At 44.1% G+C, this 18747-nt stretch overlaps 1 protein-coding gene across 6 annotated transcripts in view; it reads right to left on the bottom strand.

The window, feature by feature from the left end:
- The window catches only part of DAB1 (DAB adaptor protein 1), a 419471-nt gene that overhangs the window by 60711 nt on the left and 340013 nt on the right, over positions 1 to 18747 (bottom strand). For 5 of the 6 annotated variants that reach the window (XM_032607180.1, XM_032607160.1, XM_032607170.1 and 2 more), the window contains exons 5-7: positions 10707 to 10838; positions 9972 to 10091; positions 324 to 383 (exon numbers count right to left, since the gene is read on the bottom strand). In XM_032607180.1, coding sequence (XP_032463071.1) covers positions 324 to 383; positions 9972 to 10091; positions 10707 to 10838 — 312 coding nt within the window. The remainder of the gene's footprint in view (positions 1 to 323; positions 384 to 9971; positions 10092 to 10706; positions 10839 to 18747) is intronic. The other variant, XM_032607142.1, reaches the window with a different exon arrangement.

The raw sequence follows: 18747 nt of genomic DNA on the forward strand, positions 1-18747 counted from the left end.
TGACCAGATATAATGAAGTCTTTGGCTGGAGACTTTTTCCATAAAACACCTGAGACTCTGAATCCCTTGGACACAGTAGTTTGCATGATTCAACTCATTTCCACTCATGGGGCCAGACCTTCATGCAGACTGGCACCCCCTCCTTGACCCCCATCATTTCCGCCTCCTGCCCCCTTCCCCCTGACCCACTGAGGAGCTCCCCAGCAAAGTCATACAGGTTGGGACACGTATCCAGAAGGGCGGCTCCCTTCCTTGGACTGTAGACATAGCGTCAACATAAAGCTGGTCGTGGGAACCCAGCAGAAGGGAGGAGATATACTTACACTTACAGGTTGACTTTTTGGCACATCATAAACACCTTCTTTCTTTTGGCTGGTGGGAACCTATGGAAAAACCAAATGTGACACAGTCAAAACACTCTGGTGCTACGCTTTCCGAGAACCAAGCAACCAGGCTTCCCCTCCAATGGCTAAGTATGTGTGAGCACGGCCCCTGAGGGGCCCAACTTCCAGAAGAAGGGGCTGCTGGGATCATGAAAGCTGTGGGTGAGGCTCCTTCTCTCAGGAAAACTGGAGGAGGAGAGGGGGGATGTGAATCATTCCACAAGCGTCTGCCATGGGGCTCCTCACAGAACCACAGAATAGGAGGCAAAACGCAGAGACCTCAGAGATCACGGGGTGGAAAAAATAACCCTCATCTCACCGAAGACAAAAATGAGGCCCAGGGAGGTGCTAGGAGTTGCCTAAAGTGATTAAAAACAGTTTGCAGTGGAGCTTGAACTAGTCCATGCTGATTTGAGATGCAGGGTATTTAAAATACAGTAAATATCAAGGTCCTAGGACAAAGTACAGCTTCTGTTGGGATCATGTACAAACCATCTGATAATCATCAAAGGTTTCTGCTCAAGAAAAGGGCCCATCAATGGCAGGAAAAGCGTGAGCGAGAATCCAGAATATCACTGATTTTTTTTGTTGTTTTTTTTTTTTTTTTGCGGTACGCAGGCGCCTCACTGTTGTGGCCTCTCCCGTCGCGGAGCACAGGCTCCGGATGCGCAGGCTCAGCGGCCATGGCTCACGGGCCCAGCCGCTCCGCAGCATGTGGGATCTTCCCGGACCGGGGCACGAACCCGTGTCCCCTGCATCGGCAGGCGGACTCTACTCCCGCTACCAGGGAAGCCCTCTGATGATTTTTAACACTTATCTGTAACTTCTTCCCTCCCTCTCTTCTCTTCCTCATCCATCTGGTCTTATTGGGCCACGTGGTAACTATCAAGCCCCAAGCAGGTCACTTAGCTCCTCTGAGCTTCACCATTATAAACTGGAGCTACCGACTCTGCTACTCGCTCAGGTTACTGAGAGGATCCAAGAGAAAAGAGAGTAAATAATCAAAAACTATTAGGTACCATCATACTGTAAAGTGTTAGAATGATAATCTCCTTTACCATTGATACCTTATGTAAATATGTATCTAAATACATATGAATAACTGTGGATGCGTGAGATACTTTTCAAATCAGTCAATCAGGGGCCTTGCTCTGAAACATTCCAGTTGGAAAGCAATCACTAGCTCATCCTCAGGAACTAGCAAAGCTTAACGCAAACCTCCATGGGAGGTAAGAGCCAGCAGTGGTTTTCTAAATGTCTGATAACCTGTCTTTCTTTCCATCAGACAGAGAGCCCCTTAAAAGCAAGCACAGTGCTAACAGCCAGTAGGCATTCGGTAGGTGTCTGCTGGGTAAGTGTACCATTGAGAATTGTAGAGAACAGTGAAGAAAAAGACAAAGTATCTTTTAGGCTGGGACCAGCTAACCACACCATTCTTCTTAAGATAAGTAAGAATTTGAGCTTATTCCTTGAGTCCCTTTGTCATTTTCACTCTCGTTTACCTTAAAATCCTTACAATAACCCTAAGAAGTTGTTATTCTCATCTCCACTTTACGTAGTACAGAGTGAGGCTCAGAGTTGTTCGGGAAATTTGCCCAAAGCTTCAAAGCTTGTAAGTGATCAGATTCAAATGTAGCTCATTCTGGCTATGGAACACGACATTTATCACGAACAGTACGAGCTAACACTGCTAGGGCACTTTCTGTGTGCCAGGCATCACGCCAGACATTTGTGTTTACATACATTCTCATTCTGTCTTATCAGGTGAGGATGACAACTGTCCCCATGCTGCAGAAGAGGAAAAGGGGCCCTGGAGGGGGTCCCTCAGTCCGTGAACAGAGAGCCAGGAGCTTAAGCCTGGGCGGTCTGCCTTTGCCCACCCCTGTCCCCACCATTCCCACAGCAGTTTCAGGTGCCTCTTTGCCTCTGACATCACATCCTACACTCCCAGAAGCTCGTGCATATTCTTGTGAAAAACATGACTCTGAGTGAGCATGGCTGCGCAAAAGATGTACTTTCAGAGCCACTTCTGCAAACCTTACTTTGCTCCTGATAAGTGAGCTCTGTCTAAAAGGAATACTCTAAGAATGCCTACAGAGTCCTTGTTAACGAGGGCCAATAAATTACCAGCTCTCACTTTTATTTTTTACTAGCTCACCCCTGCCTGAGCAAAACAAACAGTGTTTTTCTATTCCCTGTAATTCACTGCTCACTATGGGCACTTAGCAAGTTGAACCACAGCTGACTCTCAATTATGCCTGCAAATGGAGGAGAAGCAGTGGGATGGCGAAACCCAAACTGTGCATAATTGAAAAAAGCTTTTCTGCTTGGTTGTCCCATGGGTGAGATACCAATCTGCCTGTTTTTCCTTTAAGATTTATTTCTGCCGGGATATCTTCTTGGGAGACTTGTCTGACTCTCTAGTACCGATTTGAGCCTTCCTCTGTACTCTTGTAACCTCTGGTGCATCCCTTCATTAAGAAATAAGTTACCAAGAACCTATTAAGTGTCACGCACTGTGCTTTACCCAGGACAGTGGTGGCGAACAAGATGAATACGGCCCCTGATTTATCGGCGCTCCTTGACTTGCTGGGGGGAGATGGGAAAGTCATCAGGCTACTGAAGGAGGGTGTAAAATGTGCTTTATCTTATAAAGGAGCTGTCAAACCACATTGCAGCTTCCCGGTCACTCTGAATTCCGACTGATCTATAAGCTTGCTGAGGGCAGGGCGGTTATATTATTATCCTTGTTTCCCCATCTGTAAATGGAGTTTAAACAAGAAACTTCTAAGCATCAAACATTTACCACATGTGTGCTGAGGACAGAACGCTAGAAGAAGCGCTAAAAGGATGAAGGCCAGAAAGTGCCTGGGTCCTGATTCTCATCTCCCCCGGCTGGTCCATCCCGTCTGTAGACCATTTCAGTAACATGATGGTGTGCAGAGTGATAGCAGTTCTGGACCAAAAGGAGGCAGGAGGTCTGGCTCCTAATCCTGGCTCTGCCACAGGCTGTGTGACCCTGGAGAGGTCACTTTGCTCTCTGAACCTCAGTTTCCTCATCTGGTTGTCATGAGTACCCAAGGAGTTACCTACAAACACCTTGAAGGTGGGGACCTGGCTGTGGTTGCTATTACATCCTCATGTACCTGGCACAGGCTAGGTGCTCCATACATAATTACTTTTTGAATGAACGAATGAAATTAGTCCAAAAGCTATACATTAAGGACCATCCATACAGAAGACACTTTTAGTGCAGCAACATATTAACAGGATGGACAGACAGGTTAAGAGCTGGGTGACGTAGGATTAGAGACATATCATTTTAAAATAACAATATGTGACATCTTGGGTGATTAAAAATGATTTTTGAATGAACAAACTTGGAGAATGTGCCCTTGGTGAGCTGTGATTTCGCTTATGCTGGAAGCTTGTTAATGTATGAAAGAACACGGGGTTTAGAATCAGAGGCTCTGGCCTTGGGCCCATCACTTAAGTATGAAGGACTTGAATTTCTTACATTTAAAATGATAGTCATCGCAACTGTTCTCATCTCACGGAGTTACTGGAAGGGTCAAAATTAAGTGATGGGTAAAAACGCTCTGTACCGTGAGGCTCTGTGTTGTTTCCAATAGACAACTGATACTTTTTTCTGAGGCATGCAAATAGAAACACAATTATTATTATTATTAATCCGGTTTGGAGAATGAGACTACAGAGCCTCAAAGAGAGGTGACATTTACTCAAGGGTCTTTCCCTCCCTTGTGTTGGAGTTACAAATAGCAAAGTCAAGGGAGGTTGCAGCTTTCCACGGGGCTCTCTGACAAGATGAGGCGAGCAAGTCATGTTCTACTTCACTTAATACATCATCGTAAGACGTCTCGAGCAGCATCTGATATTGATGGCATTAGGAAGTAAAAGGAACTGACATGTACACAGAACCTACTATGTACCAAGTGCTGTCCTGGTTGCTTTACGTCTTCACACCACTTCTAGAAGCAGAGAATACAGTACCCCTATTTTGTTTTTGTTTTTTGCGGTACGCGGGCCTCTCACTGCTGTGGCCTCTCCCGTTGCGGAGCACAGGCTCCGGACGCGCAGGCTCAGCGGCCATGGCTCACGGGCCCAGCCGCTCCGCAGCATGTGGGATCTTCCCGGACCGGGGCACGAACCCGTGTCCCCTGCATCGGCAGGCGGAAGTACCCCTATTTTGTAGCCCAGGAAATCGAGATACAAAAGTGAGGTACCTCACCTGAGGCCACAAAACAGTTAAAAACTTAGGCCCTCATTCCCGAAAACAGAGGATAAATAAAATCAAACCTGAGACCACCCTGATCAAGCTGAAGTATAAGAAACATTGCAATCTACTCAGGAGGCATAGATATGGAACACTTGGAGGCCCTAACAAAACCCTGAGGCTCCCAATAGCAGCTCCCTAAGAGCCCAGCCTTATCTTTAGGCCCACGAGCTTATCTCTTGTTAAGCAAACTGAGGCCCAGCGGACGTATTAATGATGGACAGATGGGAAGATCCTGGGCATCAGAACTGTTAAAACAAGTGTGATTTTTAGATAGTGACTTGAAACCTACACAGAATCTACTTTTAAAACTCAGCATCAAAGACATTCTAAGCTGAAAAGAGCCTTGGATTTATTTTGTGTCCAGAGGTCAGAGAGACCTGGCTACGAGTAGGGACTTCTACCTCTTGCTAGCTCTGTGACCCTGGGCAAGATACCTTATCTTTGCGAGGCTCACTTTCCTCATCTGTAAAGTGGAAATAATGATATAAGGGACTTGGGGCTGCTGTGAGACATAATAAGATACTGCATGTAAGCGCCCATTCACAGGGACCTGGCTCTATAACTGTTACCACCCACCCCCCCCCACACACCCCATTTCCAAGAGTCTTGTTGCTCTGTAAAGCAAGCCAGCATCTCCTCTAACAGTCCTATGATGAAGCACTAGTTGCAAAGAACAGAAAAGGGCCATGCCCGAGAGACTCTTCAGTCTTATTTGCTCATTTTACAGATGAGTAAACTGAGGCCCAGAGAAAGAAAGGAATTGACGAGGTGGCTTAATTGCTGTGGATTCAGTGTGTGACCAGAATGAAGCCTCTTCTTTACAGTCTCCATGTGATCTTGTTTCATTCTCGTGCCAACATGTGATTTAGGGAGAACTTATTCCCCTATTTTATCATTGGGAAAAGTGAGTCTCAGAGAGGGCAAGTGTCTTGCCCATTACCCCTCAGCCAAATGTAGTTGGTGACAGAGTTCCCTGCTTGCTGAAACTGGTTCTTCCCAGTACACTAGACTGCCCCCGCAGAATCCCCCGCAGGGCACAATAGGAGCCCTGCCAACTGTAGCTAACTCTGAAATCAGGAACCTCTTATACTGAAAAGCCTATTTTATTTTCAAAGGTGATCCCTCTTCATAGGATGACTGGTTAGTGGTTTCCTCTGGCCTCATACTGTAACTGAGCAGGACCCTGAGGGGTCTTCCCTGGACAGACTCCTCCCCCATATCCTCTGAAAGTACCTAGATAATAGGATCTGATATACATCTCCTGAGCTGTTTTGCAGATGCTAAAACCTCCACCAAATTGAAGAAATTAACTACTTGACGACCACGAACATGTAGCCCCGAGACCCACTGGTGCCTAAGGATTGATACTGTGACACCACCTTGTTACCACACGATTAATCAATCAGAGAACTATGCACGAGCTGATCACATCCCCGCCACTCCCCTCCCTCACCTGGCCTTTAAAAATGCTTTCCTGAAACCCATTGGGAAGTTCAGGTGTTTTGAGCACCAGCTGCCCTGGACTCCTTGCTTGGTGTCCTGCAATAAACTCGGCACTTTCCTTCACCACAACCTGGTGTCAGTAGATTGTCTTTACTGCGTCGGTGAGCGGATCCAAGTTTGGTTCAGTAACAATACTGAGACACTGCAAGGTTGTACCTTAAAATCTGACATTGAGGACAGATATGCAACTTTTCTGTTTAAAGATAGAAACTTCGTAAGCAATGATTTTAAACAAAGACTCAAAGTGCAAGCTCACGCTTGAATCCAACCCAGACGGATCCAGTGGATAGAAACAGATTATTACTCCACAGGGCTGCTTAAACCGAGTTGTTGGTAGAGCTAACGTTATATTTTGGTCATTTAGAATTCTGCGCATTTGATGGAAATGGAAAATCTGTTTTACTTTTGTTACATAAGTAATGCACGCCCAAGGCAGAATAACAGACCACACAACTAAGTAAATTAAGGAAATTAAAATCACTTATTTAAATACATTAACAATTTTCCTGCTTCTGTAATGTTTTTATTTCAAATTAGGACTAAAATTCTAATTCGTGAAAAACTGGAGGTTGTCATATTTGTTTGGTGTGCGCTGTGCTGTAATTACTCAGACTCTTTGATGGAAAAGCAGAGGGGAAGCAGCGTGAGTCCCGCCTTCACACACCTGCCTGGGTTTGATCCCGGCTCTGAACAGCTGTACAGCCCTGAGGAAGCTACTCAACATCTCTGAGCCTCAGTTTCCCCCTGAGAAAGCGGGATTAAAATACCTATTTTATAGTATATTTAGGAGAATTAACGAGGTCAAAAGTGTGTTCAGCAGACTTGTGGTTGCCAAAGGAAGGGAGTTGGGGGAGGGAAGGATGGGGAGTTTGGGGTTAGCAGATGCAAACTATTACACAGAGAATGGATAAACAAGGTCCTACTGTATAGCACAGGGAACTATATTCAATATCCTGTGATAAACCATAACGGAAAAGAATATGAAAAAGAAAGTATATATATGTATAACGGAATCATCTTGCTGTACAGTAGAAATTAACACAACATTGTGAATCAATTATACTCCAATAAATTTAAAAAAACGTGTGTTCAGGGTTCTTCACATAAGCAGACATTTAAGAATATGACTTTACCTTCCCTTCAGAAGGGGTAAAACTTTAGCTAGACTTTCTTTTATTCAGTTACTATTCCCAGTGTTGTCTCCAAATAGCATTTTTGAATTTGGCCTTCATTTTCAGTAGTGCAGTTGACTTTTTACAAGAAATTCAACAGCACATTCTTTTGAGAAATGAAGGACCCTATTATATTCCGGACAACGACCCTCCCATGGATTGCTTTAGTAAAATGGAATGTTTGATTTCTGAGCCAACTGAAAATAGTTAAGCTCCATTAAAAATTAAAACACTGTACCCAGTTGGCCATTAACCATGTCTACAATCAGGCATGAAAACTACTGGTAAATGGCAGGGAAGTGGGAACCAATTCATGTGAAGGTATTTTAACAAGCCCAGAATGACGAGAAGAGCAACGTGGAGCGTGTGAGTGAGGAGACAGCCCGTGGCTGTTCAGCCCCTTCTGTGCACTTACTGGTGGTGGTGCAAAGGCAGGAGAGGAAAGCGGTTTTATACCTGATAAATGTTTTCTTCCATTTCGGGATCACGGATTGGCTCGTGTCCAGCCTCAAACACAATGTACTATGAGGAACGGCCAGAGAGGAAAAGTCAGAGGGGAAAATGAAAGAGGGGAAAAAAAAAGCATTTGGAATTCAGGATATAAATCGCAGTGAGCATTAAAGACACAGGCACAGGAGAAAACACCTTAAAGAGACAACTGAGTTACTGACATTCCCAATGGCCTGACACATTCCTGCCTCTTCTAAGGAAAACTGTGTCCAATGGTCAGCCCTTTAGCCATGTCTGCATAAGCCCTCTGCAGACCTCTCTGGGGATATAACCTCTTCATTCTGCGGCGTTTATCTCGGCAGTGTCTGCGTGTGCTGGCACTGCTGAGTGGGAATGATGTCTCCTGGGATCCCAACTTTGCAAACCCTGGGTTACAGTGGTCTCTCCCCTTTGCTCCCTAAGGCCCAGGGTCATATGCCAATTCTGACTTTGCTCAGAAGCCCCAAACTCCCTCATCTCATAAATATCACTTTACTTTACATTCTCAGTTTTAAATACCGAAATCAACTTTTCCACGTACGTGTTTCAGACTCTAAAGGACTGGGCCATTTCAAAAGGGGCAATGCTTGTCACTCTCCCAGCCCACGAACCAGGGGCTGAGCTCATATTATAGACAAATCCACGCCTCTGGCATTCTAAAGCAAGGCCTGCCGTCCAGTGCACCTCTGACTTTTGTTTGCCATCTATGTCAGATGCTTCTTCTCCTTCAAGTTATTCGGACTCTACTACTTTTTTATCCATATTATTTTCTTTCTGTCATAGCAGTAGCAGCTCTCTGGGTGAAACTCTGCATTTATATAGAATGCATGTGTGACACACACATACATAACCCATGGGTGCCCCAGTAAGAAATGTAAGTTTCAGATCATCTTTTATGTCCGACAAGTCAAATGTTTGGCTTTGTTCTCTCCTTGGGAATAAGCACAGAGTGGGAGAGCCCTCCTCTTCTGCATCTGTTTAAGCAGAGCATATCCTTGAACCCAAGACAGGCCATCTCTACCCACACTTAGGCTGCAACCTTGAAGAGAGCACAGAGAAAGCTACGGGCAGGCATGTCTCTGGGATCTCCCTTCCCCCACTCACAACAGCCCCTGTGCCATGAGCCAGGGAGTCAGGGGGCAGCCTAGTCAATCCGGGGCCCGAGGGACTTCTCCTCACAGCCTTTCTCAAGCTCACAAACCGTCCTTCGGGTTTGTGTTCAAATGTCGCCAAAATGTCAGTCCCCATCTCTGGTTCTTAACTCACCGAAGCCACCTCATTATTCAGTCTCTCTAATGAACTCAGAATATTCAGGAGACTCTTGCAAGCATTCAGCTCTGGGATCAAACTTCTACAGATTGTGGAGAGGGCTGAGGCAGGGCAAGAAGGGAGAAGTCTATTTCCAAATCCCATGCTATTGATGCCGGCCAAACTTCTGTTAGTTTTTATGGAAATTCGCTCCTGGAGGGGGTGGCAGCCCTCACCCTCAGAAATAATCTTGGTCCCTCTCCAGGCTCTGCAGCCAGCGGATCCTTCAGGTCTCTGATAAAATGTCTACACCACAGGCCTGGCCATTGCTGACCCTCGACCCCAACTAGTTTCAGAAATTACCTGGTATACAGGATCTTCAACATCCTCTTCCAGAATTGTCTACCGCAGAGTGAGGGAAGGGAGGATGCAAAGCAGAGGATATAAAGCGAGAGATGTGAGACGGTATTCAGAAATTACAGGACAGTGAAGAAACCAGCTCTGGGTAGGAGAGGCTGGCGGGTCATTAAGGCAGAAAACAGGCAGAAAAAAAATGAAAACCCCGGTGATATTTTACCATTGCACAATCATCTCCAAATCTGATCCCACCCACTGCTAACAACAGCAAACGCAGTTGGGTTTCCTTAGGTCTCCTCCCCTGAAATCTTCCCCTGGTTTCAAGACTTCACTTTCTCCAACACGTCTAGAGTCTCAGTGAATAAGCGCTCACGTCTAGTGGCTCCGCTTTCAGTCACTTACACGGGAACCTTTCATCTTTGTTTATTTCTACTTGGCAGCAGGAGGAGAAGCCTTGACTGTCAGTTTTCACATCTGTTTATTTTAAGCCCCTGTTGTCTCAGGATAAATTCACAGGTATACCTGATACACAGCTTGTTCGCATTGCTTATCCTTTTGTGCCTTTTTTTCCAATTCTTCTCTTTGCTTCAATTCATAAATAAGTTGAAAGAGATCTCTCAAGTCCAGAATAACGGGTTCAGCCTGGAGTAAAAGGTGGTAAAGCACGTTAATAAAAGGATGGTTGCTAAGCTGCAGTGACCAATTTTTGTTTTTGCTGGCTACAACCCGCAGTCCTTCCTTTTTTTTATTAAACTGCAAGCATTCCATCTGTAATTAATTCTACCTTGTTACGTTGGTTTAGCAAAATTGCGTCTAAGCTCAAGTTCATTTCTTCAACTAATTATATTTGCAAATTCGTAACAATCATTAAGCATAAAAGGCACCGCTTTTATTTACTAGTAATGTCAAATTCAATAAAGTTAGGGTAGGCCTTATGCAAAACAGCTATTTGTTTCTTTGTAAATGAGGCTATGAACACAAGGAAACTTATTTGTACGGTGTGCCTCCGTCCAGCTTAATCAGAAAGGACAACAGTTAGTCATTACGAAATAGCCATTGGGAAAAACAACAACAACACAACTGGACGGGCGTGACATGCTTCTCTGCTCCGAGGCTGTTCATCTTTTCTAGATGGGAAGCTGAGTGTCAGCATCGCTGAGTCACATGGCACAGCGGGCCTCCGAAGACCGACAGCGTGGCTGTGCTGTCCCAGGAAAGGTACGAGGAAAGGCGTCCTCTTCGGATTGGGATACTCACCGCCTGGGCTGTTTTGATGGCCACGAATCTGTGATTCCCTTCCTTCCCACAAACGTATCCGAAGGCCCGGTGGTCTGTGATGTCCTTGGCGATGTAGGAAATTTCGTGAACAGCGTGATGCTGCTGAAGGGCCTGTGGAAAACAAAAAGAAGAGCCTATTTCAGGGGACTCTCCCTCCGAGCTGTTGCTCAATAAGAGATGTGTTCCTGCTACATGTGAACAAGCCCGGAGGGCTCCGGAAAAGCTGTTTGGTGCAGACGGAAGGAAGAAGAGCTGTGCCTGCCCTTCAGAAATGGAGGCTTCCTTCCATGGTCTTGGTGCTGTGACCAGAGAGATAAACAGGGCTGTTCAGATGCTGAAAGAGCATCTGGCTCTTTTTTCTGCTCGCCAGGACCGGTCGGCCTCACTCCGTGGTGCAGGCTCCTGCCACATCTTTCTTCATGATGCAGCCCAGTCTAAGTTCTGGATTGACATTTAGTACATTTACGTATCCAGGGCCTCTGCTTGCCCTGCTGGAAGATGTACATCGCACAGTGACAGGGGGTGCCCTTCGCATTCAGAGAACCATAGATGTGCGTGGTTATAACCATTTTCCAAGAGGTGGCGATAGAGGGACTTGAGGATCAAACACCCTTCTTTGTTTTGCCCAAGTTCACCACACCTCTGAGGCTTTTCATGGCTTGGTCCTCATGTCCGCAATGCCTGTTCTTTTTATCCACCTGCCTGAATCCTATTCCTCTTGCAAAGCCTATTTGAAATAGCCCCACCCACCTCTGTGAAACCCCCTGATCAAGGCTTGCCTTCCCTTTCCCTGCAGATGTGATTCCCCCCGCTTCTGTGTTTCCCTAGAGCTTTAGGCTATAGCGATACTGAAACTCCTGATGGATTCCTCACACACAGCTACCCTGGCTCCTGCTTTCGTAGATCTTCCTTCTCTGATACATTTGCCTAAATCCCAGTCTTCCCCACCAGCCTCTGTCTTCTTCACCTTTGCCATCCTAATACCTTGCACTGTGCCTGACCCACAGTTGTTGAACTAAAGTAAATTGGGATTGCTGATCAGTAATTCAAAAATCTTTTGATACTGACCTTCCTGCCTTTATTATCTAAACTTCAACAAATAATACTCACCATCCTGTTAAGTGATGGTGATCTTTATGGCCATTTTTCTATATTAAATGTTCCTAAGGCAATCCTCATTAAACAGTCCTCTGTATGTATCTGTGCATTATACGATGTGCTTCAAGTCCTTACAAAGGACCTTTTCATTATCCGGGGTGTTAAGAAGCTTGCATTCTAGCCACTATATGTGAACACAAGGCACTCACTGTACCTCTCTGGATCTCCGTGTATTCCTCTATTAAAGAAGAACTCTGAACCAGATCCATGGCTCCTAACCCAAAGCTCTGGATCTACTGGGGTCATTAAAAATGATAAAAAGAGGTACCAGGCAATTTTCAACATTTCAGAAAGCTAAACAGAAATGTGTAATTATCCCTCATAAGATGACACCTTTCATTGTGTGCGCAAATGAAAACGCCAAGTTTATTTAGAACCGTATCCGGCTACTGTTGTGCTCCTTAGCTCATCTTGGAGCAGATTCTCTTTGGCGATTAGTGATGGATTCAAATAATGCAAATAGGAAAGTGAATGATTATAAATGCTTTTTTTGTGGTGAACAAAGTTTCCCACATTACTAAGTTTGTAGAGGGAAGGAGAAATGTAACACAGGAGAATCTGGTTACGAAAATGTTGGGAACCACTGGAGTACATCTTCTCCCACGTCTCTTTCCATCTCCCCGGATCCTTTAGCCATTTGGATCTCACATCACACAGCCAGCCTCTCAGGACAGTGGGCACCTGCCTCTCATGAAGGCCACTGCCTTGGTTCTGAATTATTGGCCCTGACCTTCCAAAATGTCCATTCCCCAGCCTGTTGCCATCTTTCCAGGCTTCTGACCTTAGGAATCATTTCTGCAGTAGAATTTGCTGCTGCACCTTTCCCTTCCAGAGTCTGGCCATTCACTCATCTCTTTACTACTCTTGGGACTCTCCAGGTGGCTTCAAGCCTGTCCAGGTTGCCCAGTGTCTACTGGACACGATGCTTGGAGGGTGGTATCACTGCCCGGTCACCCTAGCCCCTCAAGTGGCCATAAGACAACTGTATAATTCTAGTGGATTTTCACACAAAGTTGGTGGAGAAGGAAGTATTTGTTAGTAAAATGATCAAGATCCATTTGTTCCTGCTTTATTAAGAGAGCATATTTAGCTAGCAGAGAAAAACTCCTCAGAGAGCAGTAGCTTTTTCATGGTGTTAATGACGTAAAATCGATGAGATTTATATTCACGAAACATGGGGGTATTGATTTAGAGGCTTTTGTGAGCTCGAATGGTATACAGGAGGGAAAGTGGGAGACAAAGGCATCCTCCTTCTCTCCCTTTCCTGCAAGTATCTCTTTCTCTGCATAATACGGTGAATGTTATCCACATCTTCTATTGAATCAAAGTTTGACGGCAGTACTTATTGATTGCCAAGTGGAATATTGCTCTAAAATTAAACCACAATTACAAGTCTTCCTGGTGGAATTAGATTTGGAGATGATTGTGCAATGGTAAGAGATCACCTACTAGGCAAGACAGCAGATGGAGATGTTTTAATTTATCTGGGAATGCTCATTAAGTGTTTTAAAATCAAAACATTTTTAGCGCCTGATGATATCTAATGTGGCCTCGCGAAGTGTGGCTGTGTGTGTGCGTGAAGTGCTGAAAAATATTTGTAACATTACCTTTTCCCATAGTTAATTTTAGGACATGTTAAAAAGGATGGTTCTGGAAGAGGCTCATTCATTTGGAAACGAAGAGCCAGTAAGGGGATACGTCTCCACTTTCTCCAACCTTAATCATGCACGTGTCATACAGATCCTTGGAAATACAAATATATTAGAATCCTGCTAATCCCACATTATCACATTCATCTTGGCAATACAGAGGACCTTGTAAATACTTGTTCCTTGAGCCTCAAAATTGCTCCATGTCTTCAAACAAGTTTTATCAGCACAAATCAAAGACAGCTGGAGCCAGAGGAAACCTAAATATTGTATAGTTCACCTCCGAGTTTATTCATGAAAGGACTGAGGGTCAGACTGTGTTCTGGCTGGACCAATACTTAACCCAGGCCCCACTCTCCCTATTCAGGATGACGAAGCATTGAAAAGAGGAAACAAGACTATTTAGAATTAAGGTTCCTTTCCTGAGACTCCTGGGTCCCTAGACCAACAACAAAACCATGATCTCTGATAAGCTGGGATGAAGAAAGGGAACTGGAGGAGGAGGTAGAGTTGAGGCTGTTCTGGATTCCAGCAGGATTCTGAGGTCACAAAGGGTCATCAGTCAGAAGGTTTGGGGTCAAGGCCAGCTATCAGGATCTCAACAAAAAAGGTCAAGACCGCATGGTCTGGAAGGGGACTCTCGGGCTTGGCTACCTGTGGTATCTGCTGAGCAGCCAAGGCCACAAAGGGGAGGTGAGGCCCTTGGTCACAGGAGAAAAGGACCGTTTCATCCCAGGAGTGTTTCTGTGTGGAGTTTCTGGGGTGCCATGGGTTGTTCTGGAGGTGCAGAGAATCCTGGGCCAGAGGGAGAGGGAGAGAGTGGGAGAGGGAGAGAGTGGAGGAAAGACAGATTCTGGGTGCGCTTCTTCCACCCTTCCTTTGGAAAAGAGTTTTTGTCTTGGAAAAACTTAGTCTAGATATTAAAGCACTGCCCCCAAATCAAAGCAGATATTTGATTTTCACGAGTCTTCCAGAACACCCGATCTTTCCACCACCACTTCATTTACTACTCCTATTCCGAACACTCTCATTGAGGATGAAAGTTATTGCTGCAGAATTCCAAGGCCAATTCAGAGAATAACCTCCCCAACCCAGTCTGACTTTCCTCCCAGGGGTGAGAATAATCTGAAGGGCTCATCATCCCCCTTTGGGTTCTGGACTTCCCCACCTCTGTGCCATTATGCGTGTTGTTTTCTCTGCTGATTGCCATCTTCTTCCCCTGACCTGTGTTTCATCAACTCCACCTAACTATATCATACCTATGCTCAAGGCCTAGCTCCAAAATCCTGTTCATCCAGGGAACCTTCCCTGACTCCCCTGTTTCCCTTAGAAATAAATCCCAACCCTAGATTTCACTGGGTTGTATTTTTTCTTCTATGTGGGATGCTTCATAACTTCTTAATTTTGCTACACATTTCTCCACGCATATAGTTATTCACACGGTATGTATTTATTAATGCTTATTGAGTGCCTGTTCTTTTCTGGATCTCACGCTAACTGCTACACCTACCCAAAGGATTAAAACATAGTCCCTTCCTCAAGGCCCTTGCAATCTCATAGAACAGGCAGGCAAAGAAACTAACAACCACAATATAAGAAGACAAGCTTTAGATTAAAGGGTTATGTAGGGTCAGAGCAGGAATGGGAAGGGGCATCAGGGAAGGCTTGACAAAGGAGCTGACCTCGGACTCAGTCTCGAAGGATAAAGGGGAAGTCCCCAGAAAGTCAGGGGGAAAGCATTCTAGGCAGAAAGAATGTAGCATGCAAAGGCCTCTAGGTCTTGAGAACAGGACATTTGGAGAACATCTGTGCATTTGTTTTCTCTCCACTTTGGGGATGTTAGCTCCTTGAAAGAAAGATCCATGTCTGGTTCTCCTCAGTCTTATCCTAGTCACTAATACTGTTCCTTTTGAACAATAAGTGCTAAGTAAGGTTTCGTGAATTAAAGAAGGAAGGAAGAACCAAGCTATCCAAAGATGTACACTGCACAAGGTAGTCACTCGATAAATGCTCAATGATTGATTCAATCAGGTTAATTCACGACGTTTCACATAGGATTCATTCTGTAAACAGAAGGTTTCTCATCTGATCACCATTTTTTTCTTAGCATTTCCATGAGCCATTTACCAATGTTTAAATGAATACCAAATTGTTTGCAGGGTTATCGTCTGACAGGATAAATTACAGAGAAGACTTAATTTGTAGTATGGTTCAATACAGCCAATTAAATACAGTATGGATTAGAAAGTCATCTGCTCAGACTTTACCATTAGCTTTTTTTAAAGAATAAATGCTACCCTACTTAGCTTTCGTATTATTATTGTGTGTGTGTATGTGTGTGTATGAGAGGGTGTGTTTTCCTGAGGCTATATTCTTCACGGGGGGGGGGGGGGGGGGGGGGGGGGCGGGGCGGAGAACACCCATCAGGATTCAAGTGAGTTAATACAAAAACAAAACAAAAAAAGCAGACGTGCAGATAGCCACAGAACAAAAATAGATACATGAAAAATACACTACTTCACACTACAGGCAGTTACAGTGGTTAAAATCTCACAAGACAAAGAGAGACCCAGGCTCACTATAAAGGTCTTTCTCTTTTCTAACATATTTTTGGATGCATTTGCTGCATGGCAGTGCCAACAAGGCTGGGAGGCAACCCCTGTACCAGCCCCCAGGCACCCCATCATCAAGTGTTCAACGGGGCAGGTCAGAGTGAATTCTTCCCTAAGTTCCCATCCTGAAATCTTCTAGAACGTTTTACTCAAGGCCAAGACCAAATTTCCAAAGACCCCAGTCTCTAGCTGAAGAGGCAGCCTGATAACAGAGGAAAGAATATGAACTCTGGAGCCAGAGAGAACACGATTCAAATCCAAGCTGTATCACTGACTGGATGTGTAGCTTTGGGCATGTCCCGTGAACTTCCTGAGGCTTCTCTTTTTGTATAATATGAAGAATGATACAGAATCCGAAAAGTTGTTGGAAATATTAAATTGACTCATATAAAATATACCAGATACAATTGAGATGCCACTTTTCGCCACCAGAATGAAAGAAAAAACAAGATAATACCCAGTGTTGACAAAAGGATGGGGAAACATACTTTCTTGGGCTATTGGTTTTCTATTTGTACCACGGGACCAACAGTGCCTCTCTCATGGTCCCGTTAGGAAGACGGATGACTTAGTCTGGTATATATAAAGGGTTTGGAGCAGTGCAAGGCACACATTATAAGGGCTATGTAAATGTTGGCCATCATGGTTATTTTTGTTATTTGTGGGAGTGTGATTTGTTGCAATTTTTCTGGAGGGCAGACTGGCTGTACGTTTCAAGGCCTTAAGGATATGCACAAACTTTGACTTACGATTCTTCTTGTAGGGATTCAATTATCTGCAAATAATGTAAGATGTGGGCAAAGACTTGGATACAAGATAGTCCCTGCAGTGCTATTGGAATAGTGAAAAATTAGAAATGTCTGAAATGTTGAGCATTAACTGATTGGTTGAAGCAACCGCATTTTGCTATAAGATGAAATAATATGCGGCTAACTGAAAATCATCTTGGGAACGTATGTATTTTTTGCTGTGGAAATATATTCACAACATGGTACTGAATGAAAAAATAAAAGCATATTACAAAACAGTGTGTTCAATATGATCCTGCTTTTGAAAATCCTATGATTATCCATATATGTATGTGTATAAAAAGTCTGGGAAAACATCCAGTAAAATCTTAACAAGAGTTCTCCCTTGAATGGTGAACTTATTAGTGATTTTAAAAACTGGACTTTTTGCTCACTTATACTAATTTTTTAAAAAAATTATACCTATTTATACAAGTTACATAAAATACTAAGCTTCCTGGACTTTTCTATATGGGATGATTCTTTAGTTTGTCATGATGTATATATGGATACTATATATATATATATATATATATAAATCAGCTCCAGTGTGTTAGCAACAATATCTTTTTTTTCTCATCTTATCCTGAATATCAAGTACAGTGCCCGACATATAGTAAGGATTTAGTACATATACATTTTTATTGTGGAAAAATATACACAACTTGAATTACAATTTTAACCATTATTAAGCGTATGTTTCTGTGGCATTAAGTACATTTACGCTGCTCTGCAACCATCACCACCATCCACTTCCAGAACTTCTTCATCTTCCCAAAGTGACCATCTGTACCATTAAACACTAACTCCTCATTCCCCTTCTTCCAGTCCCTGGAAGCCACATCCTATGTTGTCTCTAATGACTTTGTCAGTACCTATTTTTAAATGAATAATTTGAATGAATGAATCTGTCAGTAAAATCCTGAGTCCAAGTCTGTCCTCGAACCCCCTCCCCACAACCCTACTGGCTCTACTTCTGTTTCTGTAACACTTGCTATCCTCAGCTGTTAAAATAAGGAGGTTGGCTTCAGTAAATACTCATGTCCTTTTTTGCTCTTAACACTTCTTTTGAAACTTTATAACAAGACAACAGCTATAAAAGGCAGCTTCTTCTTAGTAACTCTCTAAACATATGTTATAAACACACAGCTCTGGAACCATGTGAGTAAAGTTCTTGCCTAAAAATAGGGAGATGAACTAGTTGTACTGGCTGAGAGCATTCCAGACCTATGATTTAGGCTTAAATTTGTCTAATAGGCAAAGTGGAGACAGGTGTGCTGAATCAATTAGCAATCACCAAAGTGACAAGGAAGCAGATTTCTGCTCAGGAGAAATAAAAACCACCTTCAATAGGAAAGGAGCTTCTGTGTGAAGCACTAATTTCCTAACACTGGGGTTCAATCAAAATTCTACATCCCACGACCGAGGATGTGCTACAGCATAATCACAGTTGGTGGCGAGCTGGACTAGCTGTCCTCTCTCTCATTCAATTCACATTCATGCCTAAAAGCCCTTCGGTACTCGGATACACCAGGCCCTGGAAATACTGAAATAAAGAAGATGCGGTCTGAGCTCTCAAAAGCCAGCAATACGTGTGTATGTGTAAGTCAGGGGGCTCCGCTTTTGTTTCACACTCAGAGTAGTTTGTATATTGTGTTGTCCTGTCCCCATTTCCAAAGGGCATGTCGTGTGATGGAAGGATTTAGATCTCAGCTTTGTGGCCATGTGCAAGTCACCATACCTCACTGAGCCTCAGTTCCTTCATCTGTACAATGGGAATGTGAAGAAGATCACTTAATGTGTCTAGCAGGGT

The sequence above is a fragment of the Phocoena sinus genome, chromosome 1 (genome assembly GCF_008692025.1).
Source record: "Phocoena sinus isolate mPhoSin1 chromosome 1, mPhoSin1.pri, whole genome shotgun sequence".
Lineage (NCBI taxonomy): Eukaryota > Metazoa > Chordata > Mammalia > Artiodactyla > Phocoenidae > Phocoena > Phocoena sinus.